The sequence below is a fragment of the Gopherus flavomarginatus genome, chromosome 3 (genome assembly GCF_025201925.1).
Source record: "Gopherus flavomarginatus isolate rGopFla2 chromosome 3, rGopFla2.mat.asm, whole genome shotgun sequence".
Lineage (NCBI taxonomy): Eukaryota > Metazoa > Chordata > Testudines > Testudinidae > Gopherus > Gopherus flavomarginatus.
This window is the reverse complement of record NC_066619.1, coordinates 26,304,150-26,326,901: the sequence shown is the minus strand read 5'-3', so window position 1 is coordinate 26,326,901 and position 22,752 is coordinate 26,304,150. Positions and strand designations below refer to the sequence as shown.

Sequence of the window (22,752 nt, the reverse complement as noted above, 5' to 3'; positions counted from 1 at the left end):
TCATCTTTAGTATTAGCCTTTGGATAGTAGGTATTTGAGAAATTTGAAGGCCTCCAAGCCCCTCTTCTCCAAGCTGGGAAGAACAGTGTCTCTTCTTCATCCATGCAGAATTTCTTTGCTGCTGCAATGGGGCTCTGGTCTCTGCTGCTCTACCTCTTTCCTGGTTGCTGCTTTTGAGGGAATGTCTATTGCTTTTTCTCTTTCTGTTAGCCTCTGACTTTTGGTGGTCCTCCCTAGTGATAGCTCCACTACCCACCTGTGCTGCTGCTTATTGCTTTCTAAAGTAGCAACAGAGAAATTGACCTGATTCTTATCAGTTTCAAAGCTGCATACACAGTTCTGCATAGCAGCAGTGAAAACTGATGGAATTCTGTTTTTTCCTTTTTTGGGAAAACCATAATTATCAGGAAGATACTGGAGCTGTTTGCAGTGTATTCTTGGGTCTATATTCACACTTGCTCACGTTTGGAAGATCCTCTTTACAAACATGAGGGCTAGAAATTTAGTATGTATTTTCAAATGAGAGCTTAAAATTTGAAGAAGTTGATGGTACATACTTTAGGAAAGATTTCTACTTGACCTGAGTGGTGGATTTTTAAAGCCCTGTTATTAGGAAAACATCTAAGACATCTGCTGGATAATAAACAACTGGAAGCCATAATTTAATAAGAGAACATCATGTACAGTTGAAGCAGAACTAAAACTCAGATACTATTTCTGAAGTGCATGATGGGTGTTAGGAATTGTATTACAGATGTACCTTATTCCCCTCTCATATTGGTTGTAGTTCTGATAAATAATTAACAGCTTCCTTTTCTTAGAAAAGGTAGCCTAGAAGTTTGGCTTTTCTTAAATTCCAGTTTTCGTTAACATATGAAAACCTCCACAGATGCTGATCTAAGATTTGCCAATGCAAAATATGTTTTCCAAGCATCAGATAAGTGGTGCTTTCAGTGCTTCTCCATTGTGCTTCTTATAAACCTTGGATTTTCACTGCAATTCTGAATTCATTTAATATCATGGCAATACCCAACGTTCAGTTTGAAGGCCAGACAAATGTTTTCAGTGCAGAATAACAATTTGTTTTATTTTTGTGCAACCTATTTAACCTACTGCCTGTATAAAAACATTAAAAATGCGATTGCAATGTTAATGTCTGTATATGACACTCAGTTTAGTTTGGAATACTTGAATTCTTAAGTAAAAGTAATCAGCTGTTCTTTATGCTGTTTTTCTTTAGGTGATGGCACAATGTTGCTGGCAGCTAGTAAAGTCTTTGACAGATTTAAACCAGTTATTGGAGTAAATACTGATCCAGAAAGGTAAGAACAACACATTTGGGAAAGCACTCTCTCTGCTTAACGTAAACCACAGTACTGTACATACTACCTAGAGTACAATTATTACACAGTGTGCAATTTTAGTTATCAGACTAAACTGCTGCCATTATTAAGGTGAACAGTATTATCAAGCAGATGAGTTTTTACTTATAGCTATAGTCAGTAGCTCTTTCCATTCATGTTCATGTGAGTCTAATCATCATTTGAATCCCATGCTGGCTCCAAAGCAAAAAACAAGTATACACTTGATGAATGGAGATTAACTACTGTTGTGTCAAGGTGAGAATATTTCATGCTTCGTGAAAGTCTTCTGACTGCTGTTGGGCTTTTCCTAGGCTAGAGTTCTTGGTCTTTTTGTAATGCAAATTAATTGACAGGTGACTCAAGCTAATAGAATTGTACATGATTTAAACACTCCACAAATGTTTTTCCAGAGGTCACAAGTTTGTTCCCAGCCATGGAACCAGGAACAAATATTTGTCCATGAACAAATATTTACAGTGTCTAGATTTACACGTGCAATCATGTAAACTCAAGTTAACTACTGCTGGGGAATTCTGTCGTTTTTTTAAAAATAATAATAATAATAATAAAATTCTGTGCACAATATTTTAAAATTCTGCACATTTATTTGTCAAAATAACACCATATAGTCATGCCATTTTCAATTATTTTGGTAATTTATTTCAAAATAGCTGTCAGCAAGTATGTCTGTAGCAATAAAGACGACCAAAAAGATTCAGGAAATGTTTTTTGACAAATAGGTTCCTTACTAGACACATTAATACAGAACTTTGAGTAGTAATTCATTTAAACTATGATAAAGAAATCTATTTCCCATACCCCTCAGAAGCAGTGCAAAGGCTTCTAGAGATCTGAGGTAATGGAGGACCTGAGGGAGAGGCAAGTAATTGCTGGGAAGGAGCCTGGGAGTGAACCTGGAGGGTTGTTGGGTGTCAGTGGGAGAAGTATGGAACAGATTTTTGTTTGTTTGTTTTGGGGGGAGTGAGAGGGAGGGATTGTTAGGGACTTGGGAAGCCTCCCTCATGCAGTCAGACACATTTGTCCCTGTGTGTCCCTGCACCCCCACTCAGCCACCCTCCACCCCTATCTTCATGTGGCTCTGCAACCCCCCCCCCCACTCAGCCCCTGGTTCAATGCTGTCACCCCACTAACTCCTGTGACCCCCTCCAGCAGCCCCATGTGCCCCATTCAGTCTATCCCTCCCATATCCTGTGCCTCTTCACTTGGCCCTTGCTGTGAGGAAAGCAGTTTCTCCTTCTCCACAGCTGACTGCTCTGACCCTGAGCCAGCTACCCTCTCTTCTGGCACCACAGCAGCCTGTGGTGGGCAAAAGGTGTAATTGCAGTGCATCTCCAGCAGAATGTATTTTCTGGGGATGGGGGGGGGGGGGGGGGGGCGGGGACAGACACATGAATTCTGCACATGTGCAGTGGTGCAGAATTCCCCCAGGAGTAAATTAACTGCAGGACCAGGCCAACATCTCTAGGCTAGACAAGGCCATATGGAGTTAAAGTTGAAGACCAAGATCTTCAAAAATAGGAGTCTAAAGTTAGGCATTTAAATCCGTGTTTAGACACTTGTCTGATTTTTTTCAAAAATGCCAAGCACCCAACAGTTCCTGTTAAAAATCAGGCAGGTGCGTAAACATAGTTTTCCTTAGAATGACTGTGCACATCTGCATTCCTCTGCAGATGTGTGTGCATCCAATGCACTCAAGTTGGAGACTTTTGCCAGCAGTACAACTAGGTTGACTGTATCTCAGTTCTCTTTCTGCTCTCAGGTGAGGGCATAAGGGATGTGTGTCTGCCACCTGCCTCTCAGCTCCTTCCTATGCCTGTGATGAGAGGTGGAGCCCCTGTAGCATTTGCTTCAGTTAACTAGTGTCTCTAAAGCTTTTAGTATATAGTTAGTGGTTATTGGTATAGTTAGTTAGAGAGTTGCAGTTTTAGTAGCTAGCCTGGAGGACTTCAGTGTGGGGAAAAAATTCTCAGGTTTTAAGCTCTATGCTATATGCAGGGCTGTCATCCTTATCACAGGTAAGCGGAATTGCTGCTTGATTCGTCTTGGAGAGGGCCATATGAGAGACAGATGCTCTATTGTACCTCCTAAACACCACAACCGAAAAATAGAGGGTTCACCTCATGACAGAGGTGATGTGTCCGGTATTAGAAATTAGAATTGAGCTCTTATTGTGAGACAGGGGACTCAGAATCAAACAGAAGTGCCCCTCCAGCTCCTTCTGATTCAAAATGCCAGTCTAGTGACAAATGTCACGCTTCATCTTTCCTGTCAGCTTCCTCAAAACTATGCGGGCATTCAGATGCTGATGAGCTTGAAGTCTAATTGGTCGGAGAGATGACCTGGCACCCTTGGCTCCATCTGTTAGTCATCTCTCCAACCAATTAGGCTGGCTCCGATCGTTTTTGTCTGCGTTCCCTCCACCCCAACCCTTACTTCCTTTGGACCTTGATGTGTGTCTATACTTGGGTCGTGTAGAACATCAAGGGGAACTGCTCCTCCATACTCTGAGGAAGTTTGTTGTTTCTTCCAACTCTGAAAGAGGAGCCTGTCACACCTTCAAGGTTGTTTAGAGCATCTTACAGGTCTTTTACCACTACAAGACACCAAGATCAGCGCTGATCTTCCTATAAGGAAATCCTAGCATGGAGTCTCCCACTGTGGATGGCTTAGCTCGTGCAGTAGCCTCAGGACTTACTGGTCTTGGGCTTCTCCAAGAGATTGCAAACCTCCATCACAGTCACACTCTAGGAGGAAGTCTCCTACTTCCTCACTGAGGGAAACTTCTGCTTGGTATCCTGCTACTATCCTTCAGTCCACTGAGCTGGCCTGTGGAGGAGGAGGAGGAGGAGGAATTAATGGAGGAGCCGTTGATCTTCCTCCCCATGTTTCTCCATATTCACCATATAAGGCAATCACTTTAGAGTCCTGCCCTCCTCCCACCCCATCTCTTCCTGGAGGACTTCAAAGTCTTTTGGGACCTCATGAAGAAGGTGGCCTCTTTTTCAGGGATGCAGACAGAACCTGTGCAAGAGAATCCACATACTCTCCTAGATATTTTACAGCCTCCTGCACCAGGAAGAGTTGTCCCATCACTGAAACCTTACTACAGCTAGTGAAAACTCTCTGGCAGACTCTGGCCTTTATACCCCCTTTGGCGAAGCAAGTGAACAGATGATACAAAGTCCCTCCTGATTTTGACTGTTTCTTTATTCATCCAGTTGATGATTCTTTGGTGATCACAGCTGCTAATGACTATTCCAGTCAATCTCATCCTAAGGTTGCTCCCAAGGATAAGGAAATTAAGAAGCTGGAGTTATACATACAAATGGTTTATTCCACCATCATTCTTCAAATGAAACTTACTAACTGTTGGGCTCTTTTGTAAAAATATTACTTTATTAATTACTTTGCAATTTCCAAATTTGCTGACAGGTTGCCAGAGAATATAAAGAATAGTTTCTAGCTCTGATTTCTGAGGAGCATCTCATGGCTTGTACATCCCTTCAGGCAGCCATGCCACTGATACAGTTTTGTGTTCTGTAGCCACTGCAGTTATCATGCAGCATTCTTCCTGGCTGTGGCCTTCTGGCATTCCAGGGGAGCTTCAGAACACAATAGAGGACTTACCTTTGGAGGGTTCAGTACTTTTTCTGCTGAATCAGATGACGCTGTGTGCACACTGAAGGACTCCTGCATAATACTTTGAGTTTATAATCCGGTTACAAAGAGGAAACTGTTTAGGCCCCAGTCTTACTCCAAACCCTATCTCCAACAGAAGTCACAATATGCCTCTAAGAGAGAGTCAAGATCTCTTTGTCTCCAGCCATCTTCATCGGAAGGAGGCCCTTCTTACCAGACAGCTTCATCTTCTAAGCATCAGGGGATAGCCGTGTTAGTCTGTATCCACAAAACAAGAAAATGCATCTGAAGAAGTGAGGTTTTTTACCCACAAAAGCTTATGCCCAAATAAATCGGTTAGTCTTTAAGGTGCCACTGGACTCCTTGTTATCTTCAAGCAGTCATTTTGATTTCTTAGTCAAGGACAACACACCAACTCTATTTGCTCCCTTTGGTTCATGCCTGCCCTTCTTTCACTGTGCTTGGGAGAGCATGATGTCAGATAAGTGGGTGCTCAGTACAGTGAAGGAGGGATCTATTATCCAATTTACCTCCCTCCCTTTCTCCACTCCCCCCCATCCCTTTTCAGGGACACTTCTCACGAGACTGTATTACTTCAAGAACTACAATCTGTTCTCGAATTGGGAGTGGTAGAAGTTCCTCACCAACAGAGAGGAAAAGGCTTCTATTCCTGGTACATGTGCACAATCACTTGAAGGAGAAAAAAACATTATTTTCCTGTACAGTAACTATTCTTCAAGAGCCGTTGTGCACATGTACATTCCATGATCCTCTCACCTACTTTGGACATTACATACAGCGGTGTGAAGGAACAGAGAGGGAGGTGGCAGCCATTCCCCTTTTATGCCCTCGCCTGATAGTCCAGTGGTACTGTTGGCAAAAGTCTCCATCTCAAGTGCATTGGGCACACTTATACCTGTAGTGGAATCTGTTTGTGCACAATGCATCTTGAAGAACAACAGTTACTCTACAGCTAGTAACGGTTTTATTTAGGATCTTAATTTATATCCTAATTTTTAAAATCTTGGTCTCTGTCTCTTGTAAATCATATAGAGTAATCTGGAATATAAATTTGCATCTCTCAGCCACCAACGCACTATTGTTAACCTACTCTTATGAATGAATGTTGGATGCATCAATTTATCCACTTCTCTCCCTATGTGGACCATTTCCCTTGCTTTCAGCTAGCATGGGAACAAAGTACAGATGGGTATTGGAGGTCAGAAGGTTGAGTTACTCCATCCATTTTTACATCTCTCCCATCTCTTTTCCGGGACTCCTCTCACAAGCACTTGCTGAGAGAGGAGATTGATTCCCTGCTATGTTTAGGAGCCATAGAACCAGTTCCTGCTCAGCCCAGGTGGACCAAATTCTTTCTGACCCCGCCCCCCCCACAAAAAAAAAAAAAAAAGGGGGATGGAGACCTGTTTTAGATCTAAGACTTTTAAACAACTTTGTGAAAGCACAGGACTTTGGGATGTCTCTTGTAGGAATAATTCAATCATTGGGTCCAGGGGATTGGTTTTTCGGACCTTGATCTTCAGGATGCATATTTTCACATTGCAATTCACTCATCTCACAAGAGATTCCTTTGCTTTCTGGTCAGCCAGGACCACTTCCAATATTGGATACTCCTTGTCAGACTTTCCTCTGCTCTGAAAGTATTCTCAAAGGTTCTGGCAGCAGGCTATCAAGGGGAGAGAGATAGCTCAGTGGTTTGAGCATTGGCCTGCTAATCCCAGGCTTGTGAGTTCAGTCCTTGAGGTGGCCGTTTAGGGATCTGGGGCAAAAATCTGTCTAGGGATTGGTCCGTCTTTGAGCAAGGATTGGACTAGATGACCTTCTGAGGTCCCTTCTAACCCTGATATTCTATGATTCTATTCTATGACCAGTTTTACAAGGTTCTTTTTGCCGTAAAGATAGCCTCAGCCTTTTTCCTCGGGCTCAGTCTCCAGCTCATCATCAAAAAGTCCATGCTGACCCCTGTATATGTCTTAGGGGCATCCTTAGATGCAGTGCCAGCAAGATTTTACATCCCCCCAGAAAGACTCATGACTGTTATGCCTCATTGCAAAGATTCAGATAAGCCAGCTGACGTTCGCAAGTAATTGTCTCCAACTCTTGGGACATATGGGAGCTTGTACTATTGTAACAGATCATGCAAGGTTACACCATTGCTGCTTCCAGGGGTGGCTCTGAACAGTTTATGCATGGAACAAACAGAGTCTGGGCAGAATGATATCAATCCCTCATCAAGTATGAGACTTCCTCACTTGATGGAAGGATCCTCATAACATCTGTGTGGGTGTCTCCTTTATCTAACAATTACCATACTGACAGATGCATCTTTGGGAGGAGGGCACAGCTAAGGACACATACCATTCAGGGCAGATGGTCTACTCAAAAAGTGCATTTGTACATCAACCTGGAGTTGAGGGCAGCTAGGAATGCCTGTATTCACTTTCTCCCAGTTATCAGAGACAAATCTACTGAGATCATGCAGATAACATAGGTTGCATGTTTTACATCAATCAACAAGGGGGAGTGAGATCCTAGTCTCTTTGTGCCGAAGCAATAAAGCTATGGAACTGGTGTATAGTCAGTCACATCCTCATTATGGTGATGTAACTTCCAAGCATACAAAACAACACAGTAGATGCTCTCAGCAGACATGTTTCCCAAGATTACAAATGAGAGTTGGATTCTTGAACTCACAATCACACCTTTCTGGCTTTGGTGTTTCTAGAGCTGAGCCTTTTTTCCACTGCCACCAACAGGAAGTTGAGATAGATTTGTTCAAGAGGGAGTCTTGGCCTTCATTCACTGGGAAAAACTTTCCTCGTTCCATGGATGAGGAACCTTCTGTATGCGTTTTCCCCAATGCATCTAATATTAAAAGTGGTGAACAAAATCAAGCAAGACAAGGTCATACTAATGGTTCCAACGTGCCCAAGACTGTTTTGGTATCCTTACCTCTTTCGCTGGCCTTTTGTCGAGTAGTATGTCTTCCGACCATTCCTCATCTCTTTCAAGATGCTGGTCAGACCTTCCACCCCAATGTAGGAATTCTTCAGGGCTTGGTTACTCCATGGTTTGTAGGAATAGAAACTTCCTGTTCCACAGAGGTACAACCAGTGTTGTTAAACAGTAGGAAAGGATCCATGTGAAATATTTAGCTCCAAAAGCGGAAGAGATTGAACCATTGGTGTGACCAGCACTGACTTTCCTCCATTCATTCTTCCCTCTTGGCTTTTCTTGACCACCTTCTGAAATTGAAAGTCAGGATTATCTGAGTTTTATCAGAGTCCACTTGGTGGGAATGAAAAGCTGTTATAGCCCAGTTGAGGGTTTTTCTGTGTTCATTCATCCCATGACATTGAGGTTTATCAAGAGATTGAAGAAATATTTCCCTCAGATTAAAGAATCCATTCCTGTATAGGATCTAAACTTGGTACTTCAGGTGTCCTATGAGACTTCCTTTGAACCAATAGCTCGCTGTTACCTCCTTAACCTTTCCACAAATATAGTCACCAAAAAGGCCATCACCTCTGCCCAAAGAGTCAGGGAATGGGGGTGTAATGGTGCGCGCACCCCTCTCCATTTACAGTATTTTTCAAGTCTGAGGTTTTGTTACATCCACATTATAAATTCTTTCTTAAGGTGTTCTCTGAATTTCATATCAGCCTGGTCATCTATCTCCTAGTCATTTTTCTGAAACCCCATTAGACCAGGGAGGACGTTGAAAGGGGGTTAGCCTTCTGTCTGGACAGAACCCAACTGTTTTGGAAATCTCCCATCCTGTTTGTATCAATTGTTGACAGAGCCAAAGGGACCACGGTTTCCCCTCAGAGACGCTTCAGGTGGATTTCTGAATGCATTATTTCTCGTTATGAATCTGCTGATATACAATCTCCTCCTAGACTATATAGCCTATTCCACAAAATCTCTCTCTCTGCCATTACTCAAACATGTTCCTATTATGGAGATTTGCAAGGCTGCAACTTGGACTTCGATACACACCTTCGCCAATCATTACATGGTGGTCCATTCTTCTAGATCGGATACTGCCTTTGGAAATACAGTCTTGTCTTCGATCTTGGACTCGGTTCCGAAGCTCCCACCTCTGGCTCGGGGTACTGCTCGGTAGTCATGTGAAGTTAAGCCCCCAAAGGGCAGTACTCAAAGAAGGGGCAATTACTTACCTAAGTTGTTAATTGGAGTTCTTCGAGATGTGTGTCCCTATGGATGCTTCACCACCAGTGCTCCTTCCCCTCTATTTTGGAGTTTCCTCTAGGGACTTTGCAATGGAGAAGGAACTGAGGGTGGTTCGTCTACACAGCCCTATATCACCTCAGTGCTGGCTGTGAGGATGTGTACAGCAAGCACGTGCACGGGCCGAAAGGGCACTGCTACCGAAAATCTCCAGTCAGAATTGCATGGGTGCATGCGCATCTGAAATAAAGCACCTAGAGGGGTACACATCTCAAAGAATTCCAGTTATTGCACAAGGTGAGTTAACCTCTTCTTCTGTGGTCCGTTTAGAAGTGTGCATATGCCAAACAATGAAACTGATGAGGTTACCTGCTATAGTGTACAGACAGAACTGGAGATCTGTTCAGGTCCCAGAAAGAAAGAAGAGGTTAAAAAGCTTTGTTTGGTCTGCTATCAACAGGCTCCCAGAAAGTACCTGCCCAGTTAGTAGTGCTATTAGTATGTTATACATCAGGGGTAGCCAACCGGCGGCTCCAGAGCCACTTACGCCTCTTCAGAAGATAATATGCAGCTCCTGCCAGCAGCCGACTCTGGGGGGGAAAAAATGGTGGGTGCTCAGCACCCACTGGCAGCCTTATCAGCCCCCCTCTCCCTCCAGCCCCCCTGCGCCTCCTGCCTGCTGGCAGCCCTGCCCCACATCAGCACCTCCTGCTCCCTCCCCGTGCCTCCTGTCTGCCGCAATCAGCTGTTTGGCAGCCAGCAGGAGGCTCTGGGGAGGGGAGGAGTGAGGACGCAGCACCCAGCCCTCGTGCCTCCACCAGCACCTCCTCTTCCCTCCTCTTGCCTCCTGCCCACCACGATCAGCTGTTTTGTGGCCAGCAGGAGGCTCTGGGAAGGGGAGGAGAGAGGACATGGCTCACTTGGGGGAGGGGGTGGAATGGGGCAGGAAGAGGTTGGGTGGGAGTAGGGACTTGGTGAAAGGGGTGGAGTGGGAGGCGGGGCCTGGGGCAGAGCCAGGGATCCAGCAACCCTTGGCCCATGCCTGTGTCTCCTTGAATAAAGCGCACAGTGACTAGCTGGTGTGGAAATTTTTAATCAAAATTTTTCTTACACCATCTAACAATGGAAGGCAAGTACAAATGGAAAGGAAAATACACAGATGACAACTGAGGATTCTAATGGAGAATAAGTACTTTTTCATTGAACGTAATGGTAAGACCATGTGTTGTCTTTGCCAGACATGTATCTCTCAGTTCAAATCTTCAAACTTGCAGCATTATTTCGCTTCTAGCCATGCATATATGGATCAAGAATTCCCACAAGGTTCTGAACTCCACACTTTAAAACTGAAAACTTTGAAAAAACAAACACATGTAGAAGCCCAGTTCTTCACCAGATTTACCAACCGATCGCAGACTGTAACATTGGCCTCCTATTATGTGGCTGGCACATAGCTCGTGCAAAAAAGCCCTACTCTGAAGGCGAGTTTATAAAAATGTGCCTCACTGATATGATTTTAATCCTGTCACCAGAGAATGAGAATCTACAAAAGAAAATTTCTGGCTTGGAGCTTTCCCGCCACACTATAGAACGCAGACTCTCGAATGTGAACAGCAACATCAAATCGCAACTGCACTTGCAACGTCAGCAGTGTGAGTATTTGAGCATCACTTTGGATGAGTCGTGTGATGTACAGGATAAACCTCAGTTTTTGGTATTTGTCCAGACTCTGTCTGACCACTGTGTTGTAAGGGAAGAACTCCTCAATATCTTGCCACTAAAGGACGGAACTCATGAAAGAGATCTAAAGGAGGCATTGATGTTGTTAGTTGCGAAACACTATTTCTCTTTAGAGAAGCTCACTGACATTGCAATGGGTGGAGCTCCGTCCATGTGGGGATCTGTGAATGTATTAGTAGGGCTTTGTAAGTCTGAGAGCTTTCCCGAATTTTGGATATTTCACTATATTATTCATTGGGAGCAACTGGTGTCTTAAAATCTCAAATTTGATCACATCATGAAACCTGTCTTGCTCATTGTGAATTTCATTTGCTCAAATGTGCTCAATCACAGACAATTTCAAAATCTGATCGAAGAACTGGATGAAGACGACTTCCCTACCAATTTGCCATTTCACTGCGCAGTTTGATGGCTCTCGAGAGGTAAAGTTATTTCCTGGTTTTTAGAGCTCCTGGAACCAGTAAAATTGTTTATGGAGGAGAGGCACAGAATGCATCCTGAGCTTACAGATCCTGGGTGGGTTTTAGATTTGGTATTTCTTGCAAACATGCTGCTGCATTTGGATAAACTAAACGTGGACTTGCAAGGAAAATCCCAGTTGCTGTCTGATCTAGTGCAAAGTGTATTTGTGTTCATGAACAAACTGCAGATGTTTCATGGACAAATGCTTGAGGGAGAGCTGACGCACTTTCCTCCAATGTCACAACTTCAAGCCAGATCAAAAGAAGATGCAGCAGAACCCCTAAAACGGAGCACAACTAGATATACGAGCATGATTAAAGATCTTAGCAATTTTGAGGAAAGATTCCAAGATTTGCAGGGAAAAGACCTCAGATCAGATTTCTGATTGACCCTTGTAGTGATGAAACAAATTGTCGGAAGCCCTGTTTAGTCCTTGATGAAGCAACATCCCAGATGGAAATAATAGAACTTTTGGAAGATGACAGATTGAAATCTGTTCAGAAGACAGAGGGGACCCTTACTTTCTGGAAATCTGTACCAAAGGATAAATACCCCAACTTCATAGGTGCAGCCCTAAAATTAATCTTGATGTTAGCCTCGACGTGTCTTCGTGAGTCTGTTTTTTCTCAGCACTCAAACATGTGAAATCCATGCACTGATCCATTTTGACAGACAGCCAAGAGAATTGCTGCATGTGAGCACAACTGACTACAACCCAAGCTTCAAGGGAATTGTTGAAAGCAAAGATTGCCAGATGTCCCGCTAAGTAAAAGGTTAAGACAAATTGTTACTGTTTGTTTATGCATTTATAATGTATAGTTAATACATTTTGCAAAGTACATTTTGCAAAGTATAGTTAATACAGTTTGCAAAATTTTGCAAAGTTAAGACAAATTGTTACTGTTTATTTATGCATTTATAATGTATAGTTAATATACATTATCAAATTATATGATTGTGTATGCATATATTGAGATATATACACACACACAATCATTATATATTACTGTAGCTCTTTGGCAATGTACATTGGTAAATTCTGGCTCTTTCTCAGGCTCAGGTTGGCCACCCCTGTTATATATGTACTCATGTGGCCCCCTGTCAGCATAGTATCAGAATGCCTAACAAACAGTTTAATCTCAACAACCACTATGAGTAGGGAAACAGTCTCTCCATTTACAGAAACACAGATCAAGTGACTTGCCTATGGTCATAGTAAGCTTGTGTAAGTAAATCCTTTTCCTCATTTCACATGAAATATTTGGTAGCCTAAGGCATTCTGCTCTTTTGCATCCTATTAGTCAGAGCTGCCATGTTAGGGGAAAAAAAACAACTTTTAATATGCCAGTTCAGATTGAGGGCAGAGAGATACTGCTTAGCTGCCAGTTTTTTTTAAAAATGTTTGAATATAGTACTGGTGAAGAGTAGTTTGACAGCCCTGGAGACTGAAGTCTTGTAGCCACATAACAGGCAGTGCAAGTTTGCCCACACTTCATTGTGCTTTAGTCCTGTCCTTTAGGGATAACAGTGTAGGTCTGTCTCTGTGCTGTGTAATTGTTTGCTTCTTTGCAAGAGTTGCCAGCAAGGTTGCCTAGGTATATTAGTTGTGATTTTGAATGTATACAGCTTGTCCATTTGAGATGAGTCATATTTTGTTTTCACATAGGCTACCAAATAGCCATCTGATAGCAGTAACTGCCAGTAGCATCCTTGTCTGGATTTGACTCATCTACCTGCAGGTGAAGGGCTCTATACCCCATTGCTACTGAATAATGCCTGACTTCCTAGTGAGAGAGATCACAACCATAGGAAATGAAAATCGAACTTTGCTTTGATGTAGCTAGCAGAGCGCGCCCAAAAGGGTCCTATTCTCAGTGATTTGATTGCCACCTCTATTGTTCTGTCGTCTTTTCACTTTTAGATCTGAGGGCCATTTGTGTTTGCCTGTACGATATACACACTCCTTTCCAGAAGCATTACAGAAGTTTTATCGTGGTGAGTTCAGGTAGGATTCTATCATCTTTGATTTTACAAAATATATTTCCTGAGGAGAGCATGTGTAATGCTGGGCAGTTGTACAAACAAGAGAAGAAAATTAATAAAATCAGTGCATTAAATCATGAACTGAATTTTGAGGCTTAACGTCTTGAAGGATGACCTTGAGCCTTTGTGGTTAAGACATTGAATTGGGGTTTGGGAGACCTAGGTTCAGTTTCTAACTCTATCAAAAACTAATTATGTGCCCTTGGGCAAATGACGTAAACTCCCTATCTTGGTTCCCCATTTGTAAAATAATACTTCTCTCACAGGATTGTTGTGAAAATAAATTCATTAGTGCTTGTGAGGCACTCAGTGCAGGGATAGGGCCATATTAGTATCTAGAGGGATAGAAGGGTAACTAATTCTGACATTATACAAATTGCATAGTTAATCTCTGCTAATGTCAGGGTCTTGCAATTGTTAATAGAGTGGCTTAGGCACCAAGTAAAATGTGGGAAGCATTTTGGTGCTAATGCTTGTTAGCTATAGCTACTAGACATTTGTACAAGAACTGATGAGCAGGTAACTAGAACTAAGCATGATCTTAATGCAGTTTACATTAGATGGCAAGCTCTAACTGTGGAACAAACAATGCTGTGAAACAGGCTAAGAATTGTTCCTCTGTACATACCAAATTTGAGGCCTTTATTGAAAGGGACAAAATATTTGTGGAATTTTAATATACCCTAAAACATAATTTGTATATTAACATTTTTGCTCAAGAAATTGTACTAGTCATGAAAATAAATCTCATAATTGCAGTATACTAATGCAGTATACTAGGAGGGCCAGATACAGACCCTCTTTTGCTAGGAATCTTACATGTTAATATTTGGTGCATTTTATTTACTGTCGCAGGCAAATTCAGTTTGTAGTCCAATTATAACGTAAACTGGATTTATGGCATGGGCACATGGCATCATGACTGAAACAAACCAATATGGTCAGTTTATCAAGACTAGGTATGAGTAACTAGATGATTCACTCTGCATGAGTAAATGGAGTATCACTTCAACACTGATAGTTCCAGCTCTAGTAAGGAAGCTTTCTAAACTTTGCACCATTTAAAGTGGTTCAGTTCTATTGGTATTACTATTGGTGTCCTGGTGTGGATGGTCTTCATGCCTCTGCAACAATTGATCAGACCTGGTCACAGCAATGTTAGATGACATGGTGTTAAAAAGCTATTGTAGCTTGTAGACTTGTATGCTAGTGCTCTCGTGGTGTTAATACCTCTGGAACTAAACCTACTGTGATGAGTCTTTAGCCTCTCCACAGGTAAGATTCCAGCTTGGCTTTTGTTATAAGCCCAATTTTGCCCCCTCCTCCAGTCTAAAATCCTCCAAGTTGTTATACTAGGTCTTGTCTAAGAGAGAACTTTTGTATCAATTCTGAAGGAAATGGTACAAGGGATTCTTGAATTGCCACTCTAAAAATACAAACTGGAGTCCAGTATAGCTTTTAATATCGAAAAAGCTATTTTGGATCACTTCAGGAGGTGGCTTACTTTTTTTTTTTTTTTTTTTTTTTAATTTTATTTATCTGAGTCTTGTACCTGTCGGACTCATGGTAACTTAGACACATATCTTTACAAGTGGAATAATGCCAGTAAGACTCCTGATCTCACCTCCTCCTCCCCACACTTAGTCTGTCTCCTTACCCAGCCAGACCAGTTCCCCACCCGTTCCTTTAATCTCCTTGCTCAACTAGTCCCAGCCTCCCCTTCCCACATCCCTTTGGCTCCCAGTCCTAGTTTCTTTTCTCCAGTGCCAGTCCCACCAGACTTCATGACTCAATCAATTCCTTTCCCTCCCCTCCCGGTCTGGCTTCTGTCCTGTCTGCATTCGAATCAGGTGTCGTGCTGCCTAGCTATAATGGGGGCCGGGGGACAGACGACACAGAAGAGAGAGGCTCCTTGCTGTCCCTTCCAGTGTATGGCCCTGGCCCACAGCTACCTTTAAAGACAGAGAAAGACTGGCTTTATCTTTGTAGCCATGGGCTGGAGCAAGCATGTTCAGTCTGATCAAAGCTCGGAGCTGTGAGAGGTTCAAGTGCATTCAGTGAGGATGGAATCTTTGGGGATTTTAGGCGTTAAAGTATAACAAGTCTCCACGGAGCACGTGTGACTTATAGTTTGTCAGAAGCTTATAAGTTGGCCACATTTGCATAAATGTTCATGGGGACAGCAGAAGGCATAAAAGGATGCCACAGACAGAAAAGGATACCACATGACAAATTCAGAGTTCCTTCTCCAAAACCTGGGGGCACAGGAAGGTCTCAAAGGAAAGGTTACCAGAATTTTTTAATGTGGGAAAAACATATTTTCCCCCATCCTCCCACTCAGAAACCTCTGAACAATTTTGGCTGGAAATTTCCCCAAAAATTCTACGCGAGGCAGACCGATGATTGGTTTACTAAAATTATAAGCAGCGTCTTTTAATGGGAAGTGTGGGGCAATCTTAATAGTGTGGTGCCACCAGCCCCACCTACAGTAATACAGTGGGATGATATAAAGGTTCCATTAGCATTCATACTTATGTGCTGTCTTGTATTTTTTCATGTATGGATTTAAAGTTGAGACTGCTCAACTTGTTTGAGGAACAAAATAAAACAGTAAAGGATTTTATTTCAATCAAGTCTCTTTTTTTTTAAGGCTATCCTTAGAGCCTTCTGAGAGAGGGATGTTGTGTTTTGATAAGCAAATTGTTTGCTGCTAATTGCCATACCTAATTCTCATCACCACCAAGTGGGTGGCACTGTGTTTCAATTATCTGTTTGTAACTGCTTCAGATATTCAGGCTTGCTGTTCAGAACTGGAGAAGAAACTGCTGTAGTTTCTTCCAGATAAAATAGGAAAAGAGTGAGAAGGAATTGTTTCTTTTCTACTCTGGGGAGTAGACAGAATGTTGCAGCAATTTGGGGAGAAAAGGGAAGGACATGTAAGTCCCATTCTTCTTTGACTGCTTGTCCCTGTGTGTGTTCCACTGTGGGTATGCCCAGACGCAGAGCATTTATCAATCAGCATTTAACAAAACAGAAGTGGATGTGAAATACATGTTTTTATCAGTTCTGTAATTAATTTGAATTATAATTGGTAGATTTGGTGGTCGAAGTTGGTAAGCTTTTCAAACTGACTTATGAATTTGGACCTCTCCTGCATTTAAAAAAAAAAATTTGCTCTATTTAGTTACTTTTTGAGTATGATTCTATCAAATAAAATCATTGTATCCAGTGACTGAGTGAAATGAAGGCCTTATCTGATTAATGTTTTGACTGCTCCAACACTGGTACCGATCTCTTTTCCTTTTCTAAGGTGGCAGTGGCGGCAGCGAATCCGGATATATCTTGAAGGAACTGGTATTAACCCTACCCCTGTAGATTTGCATGAACAGCAGTTAAGCCAGGAGCAGCACAGCAGGGCCCACGTTAATGGAAGATTCCATGATCAAAGTAGGTTGAAGCTGGTATTATGAATATAATCAACAAAACTTAGCAGTACTCACTTGAATGGTCAGTTGGTTGTATAATAAAATAAGTCAAATACTTTCCTAATGGACTGCTTTTTCTAAATGGACCAGCTATCCTAAATTCTCAATTACTGAGGGACAATCTTCATTCATTGATATATTTTGCTTTCCACCACCAACTCTCTGTATAACTTTTTTCATGAGTGGTGTACTTGAATACTTGGATGCTAAATATCTAAATTGTATTCTTAAATTCTTTCACCTAAATTTGGGTTATTGCTGATAATGCACTATGTCTCTTATAACTTTAAAAACAAACGTTGTATTTGTGGATAATCTAAGCAATATACCCAGATGTACAAACACACTTTTCTCAACCTGTATATTATATAATTTTAACATTAGCTTTAATTAAAAAAAATTATTGGGGATGTAGTCATTATAGGCTTGTAAAATTGTCATAAATGTAGTAGTGCAAGCTCACGGAAAGGGGGGGTTGATCCATTAGATCAGGACCCGTACTTGGAGCAGGGACTGTCTTGAGTGTTGAAATATGTCTATCTGACACTATATACATGTTAACTTCTAACATTGTTCATATGTACTAGTTGACTGTCTATTTTAAAAACTTCATCTGCCATAGCCTGTAGCAAGACTTAAGCCTCTTAAATGGTGTTCCTTGTATTTTGCTATTGGAATTCTTTTTAAGATGAAATTATTCCTAATAAGAACACACTACTTTTTTGGCAGTTAAAACTCAAATAGAAAAAAGAGCCTGTTTTACAGTTCCCAGTATTTGTGCTGTCCATGATAGAGTAATAGTTTGAATGTTTTATTACAGACCTGAAAGCCTTCATCCTAAATAGTTAATACTAACTGTAAGAATGTTGGGATTTTAGGGAGAATGGGGAAGAGATTGACTGACCAACCCTGGGAGATGAGCGTCAACAGACCATAAGATCTACTACATTAACTCCGCGCTTTAGGTTGTAGTTATGTTCCTGAAAAATGCTACTTTAAGCGAAACGATGTTAAGCGAATCCAGTAATTTCCCCATAAGAATTAATGTACGTATGGGGGTTAAGTTCCAGGGAAGAATTTATATATATGTATATGTATAGACACACACACACACGAGTATAAGTTTTAAACAAACAATTTAACACGCGCATTGCCCCTTCAAGTATGCTGACCGCACCCCAAGTACACTGCCTTTTTAAGTAGATCAGCAAGTTCCCTCCATCCTGAGCCCTGTGGTGTCCCCTCCAGTCTGTGGAGATGGGGTACAGGAGTGGGGGAAGAGAGACACCCTGACATCAGCACCCCGTGCCCCCACTTCCCCTGCACAGCAACCTGGAGGCTCCCGGGAACAGCTCCAAGGCAAGGGGCTGGAGCAGCACATGGCAGTTCAGTACCTGAACCGCTCAGCAAGCTGGGCAGCAGCCACACAGGGAACTTAGGGGAGGTGATGGGGGACAGCTGGCCCACCCTGGTTCCAAGCCCCCACCAGCTAGCTCCAACGGGCTGCTCTTCTTGCAAGCAGTGGACAAAGCAGGCAGCTGCCAAACAATGCTATAAGGGAGCATGTTCTCTAATAGATCAGCGATGTAACAACATTGACTGGGATGACGTTAAGTGAGGAGTTACTGTATATGGTTTCCCAAACTTTCAAAGCTGATGACTCTTCTCTAGATGAAGCAGTGTTTTTCCAGTATGTGGCAGTGTGAACTTGACTTTAGGAGTGTGCGATTGGAGTCTTGAATGGCAGTATCTTGGGCCACGTGTGCACCCTGTGCTTCCTTGTGCTCCTGTAGAGGGGCACAAAGGGTGGGGCGGGGTGTCTATGACCCTCCCTCAGTTCCATCTTACCACCCATGGCAGTGAGCTAGAATCTTAGCTTTGGCTAAATCTTTTCAAGCTCTTTTGTAACATTCTGAACTCTCCTGATTTACTGACATACCACTGCCATAAATGATATCTGATCTGAATGTTCACAATCAGATCCCCCTATACAGAGGGATCCACACTGATGCATACTCAGAGGAAAAAGAATGCTTACTTAGCCTACAGTATGGTTACTTACCGTACATTTATTTGGGTTCTTTGATATGTGAGATCCACACTGATTACAACATCTTGCCCTCTACTCCTGTATTTTGACGTCCTTTAGCATCCTGATCATAGAATTGCAAGGGAACCCAGAGAAAACCGCAATCAACTCTTGCCTTTTATGTTCTCGCACGGGAACATGTGGAAGCATGGGGCACATGTGGCCTCAATGGACACTGATATTCAAAAATTCAGATCTCAGTGGATTATGTTCAAACATATTAACAGTGGGTTTTCCACGTACTACAGCCTCTTGAAGAATCACAGTTATAGTAAGGTAAATAACTTTTTGCAAGCCCTTCTTCAGGCTATAACCCTAATCTTGAGCTGGCCAAATGTAACCATCATCATACCAGAAATAATTATAAACTTTTTGAAGAGGAAACTTTTTAATTAAAAGATGATCAATCTTCAATCATAGTTTAGTATGAGGGATGCGCCAGCCATGCTGGCAGAAAAAGATCTCACGAGGTTGAACTGAGGAAGGTGATTGCTCTTCTCTTTTATCGCTACCATGAGAGTAACTGGAAATAGAAAGATGAAATCTGAATGAGAACTTTAGCTGCAGACACCTCGGAAAGTTGGGGACTCCTCTGGAGTCAGACAACAATTTGATTAATTCCTGCCTGAAAAATATTAATTGTTGGGTATTGACAGATCTCATAATAATTTGTGTTACAATAGCCCAATCCGTCCTTGTGAATCAGCAGGATGAAGAGAGTTGCTGGTCGCCTCTTTCTTCTCTGTTAAACATCAGTAAAATATCCTTGCAGGTGGATCTGATGATCCTTCAAATGGTGATTTATGAGGTCCTGGAAGTTTTCATCTGCATCCTTAATTCCAGTGATTAAGAGTGTAGTTTCTTCTAGTTTCACAATTTCCTTTCAGCAAATTTCCCAGTGGTCCATTCTTCTGTAAAACATTCATATTCTGCCCCTGCTCAGTTTGCAATAGTGATTTTTTTAAAAGATCACATTAGTATGGGATAGAATTAATACTGGAAATAGCATAATGCCATTACATTGATCAATGGTAAGCCCTCACCTGGAATACAATCAGAGGAGTTCAGAAATAGATGACAAGAATAATGAAAGGTATCGAAAAACTATCAAGAGCCTGAAAAGATTAGGACTGGTGGAGACAAAGGAGAGGACATGTTAAAGGTACAGTATAAAGAATAACGGTGTAGAGAAGGTGGAATGTTCATCGTTTCTCATAATACAAAAACAAAGGATTGCACGTTCAATGAGGTTGAAGGGTGGCAAATCTTAAAAACAATAAATACTTATTTACTCAATGCATAATTAGCCTGTGGGAAGGCATTGTTGTAAAGTATTAAGGCTAAGTGTTTATCAGGATTCAGAAGAGACTGAACATTTGTATGGATAACAAATATATAGACTTATAACAAAACGGGATGTCTTTGTGGCACCTTAGAGACTAACAAATTTATTTGGGCATAAGCTTTCATGGGCTAGCGCCAACAAAAGCTTATGCCTAAATTAATTTGTTAGTCTTTAAGGTGCCACAAGGACTCTTCATTGTTTTTGCTGATACAGACTAACACGGCTACCACTCTGAGAGTTAGAACAGTAAAGATTAAAAAGAATTTTGGAAATGATTAAACCCTCATGCTTCAGGGCATAAGCCAACTTCTAACAATGGTGTTTAGGAGAAAACTTTTCTTGTGAGCAGATTGTCATAACTGTTTCTTGTATAATTTCTTGTAACTTCCTCTGATAGCCTGATAGTGGTCACTGGAAACTTGGCTAGATGGACCACTGCTGTGATCCAGTATAGCTCTACCTGTTCATAGATTCTAAGGCTGGAAGGGACCATTGTGATCATCTAGTCTGACCTCCTACATGACACTCCATAGAATTTCCCTGAAATAATTCCAGTTTGAAATGGAGCATATCTTTTAGGAAAACATCCATTCTTGATTTAAAAATTGCCAGTGATGGAGAATTCATCTCAACCCTAGATAAGTTGTTCCAGTGGGTAATCACCCTCACCATGAAGAGAAGAATTCTTGTCTGGTCATCCTCTTGTCTTTTGGCAAGACACAATCAAAGCTTACTTTTTTGTTCTTCTCAGATTCACATGTCCAAACTGTTTTTTCTCAACTTTCCTGGAAGAAGTCTGTTTCGGTAGAAAAGTTTGTCAGAAAAATGAACTCTTCAGAAAAACTATGAACAACTGAAAATAGATATTAAGAATGTGAACTTATGCACTCTTAACTATAATTAGTTACTGCTATTTTTAATGGATTAAGAAAATTTTGAGAATTCAGTTTTTAGAAATGTAATTTAAAACTTGCCACAATAATTCATGTTTTAGTAATGATCATTTGCCCAATACCTGCAGGATCTGAAGTTTCTGGACCACATCTTTTGCCAGTGAGAGCACTAAATGAAGTCTTCATTGGAGAGTCTCTCTCATCCAGGTACAGTTAACTTTTGCATTGTTAAACATTGAGATGTGACAGTCTAAATTTGTTTTTGTTTAAATATCAGTTTTATGACAATTCAGCAGGTAGTCTTTGTGTTTGCTGCCATATTTCTTTTCAGCCCATGAATATCAGACTTTCATGGGTTACAAAAATAGATATTTACTAAGATGTGATAGAAAAGTTGAGTGACGTACCTCTATTCCTGATTGTCCTCCTGCCTCTCTAGCCATTCCTTCAGATCTGTTCTTCCTCTCCTTGTGCCTGTGAGGTCCCACAGGGCTTTGTCCTGGGTTTTCTTGTTGCTTTACACCCTTCCTTTTGGTGGTTTCGTGATCTCACCTGGCTTCAATTGCCATCTTTATGACGACTTGGAGATCTACCTGTCTATCCCTAACTTACCGAGATATGAGACTGGATAGAGATCTGTCCAACATCTCCTCCTAGATGTCTTGTCATTATGTTAAGCTTAACATGGCCAAAACCAAACTTCCGACCTTTATTTCCACAATCTTCACCACTAGCAACGTTACCATTCTCCCTGTCATTCAAGCGTTTGTGTCCTAGGAGAATAGTTTTGTAGGGGAAGGGAGTGAAAATTCAGACAATCAGTATCCAAAGCTTGGTGCTGCTTGCTCCAAGATATCTAATTACATTTTTTGGCCCTACGTTAATATTCTTGTTTCAGGCCTTTATCTCCCATTTCTATTCTTTTGAGTGCTTGACATGTCCGTTCCACTGTAGGTGTGAATGCTTGCCTCCTGCACCATATCAGAGAACTTTTTTCCCTCAGCTGTACCTGTCAGGGTGATTCGAGCGCCCTTGCCTGCCTCACACCACTGCATGCTGGTATAAGAGGTTGGAGCTGCCCCAACTCCCCTCAGTTCCTTCTTACCACCAGTGACAGTTACCAGAGTGACAGTTACCATCCTGTTCACACACCACATTTGAAACAAACACTCTGATGCATTGGTTGAGGGCATAGTTACTGTAGTTCTATTGATTTCCCACCTTTGTTTTCCAACCACCTATCCCACTTCCCAAGTGCTTGGGCCCACATAATATCAGATCAGTGAATGTTAAGCATGGTAGAACTGAGATGTGCCGTCCAGTTCATTTCTACCTCTCCTCCCATAACCCTTCTCCATCCTTCTTCTAGAACCAGTCCACCGAGATGGTCCTTCAGCAGGAGATCCCGTCACTTCTTCAAGTAGGGGCCATAGAGAAAGTTCCACTGGGAGTGAGGGGA

At 41.8% G+C, this 22,752-nt stretch overlaps 1 protein-coding gene across 5 annotated transcripts in view; it reads left to right on the top strand.

Annotated features, from left to right (window-relative positions):
• NADK2 (NAD kinase 2, mitochondrial) overlaps window positions 1-22,752 on the top strand; it is an 85,663-nt gene that overhangs the window by 24,760 nt on the left and 38,151 nt on the right. For 3 of the 5 annotated variants that reach the window (XM_050943810.1, XM_050943807.1, XM_050943806.1), the window contains exons 4-7: window positions 1,241-1,322; window positions 13,360-13,443; window positions 16,792-16,928; window positions 21,422-21,500. In XM_050943810.1, coding sequence (XP_050799767.1) covers window positions 1,241-1,322; window positions 13,360-13,443; window positions 16,792-16,928; window positions 21,422-21,500 — 382 coding nt within the window. The remainder of the gene's footprint in view (window positions 1-1,240; window positions 1,323-13,359; window positions 13,444-16,791; window positions 16,929-21,421; window positions 21,501-22,752) is intronic. The other 2 variants (XM_050943811.1, XM_050943809.1) reach the window with 1 other exon arrangement.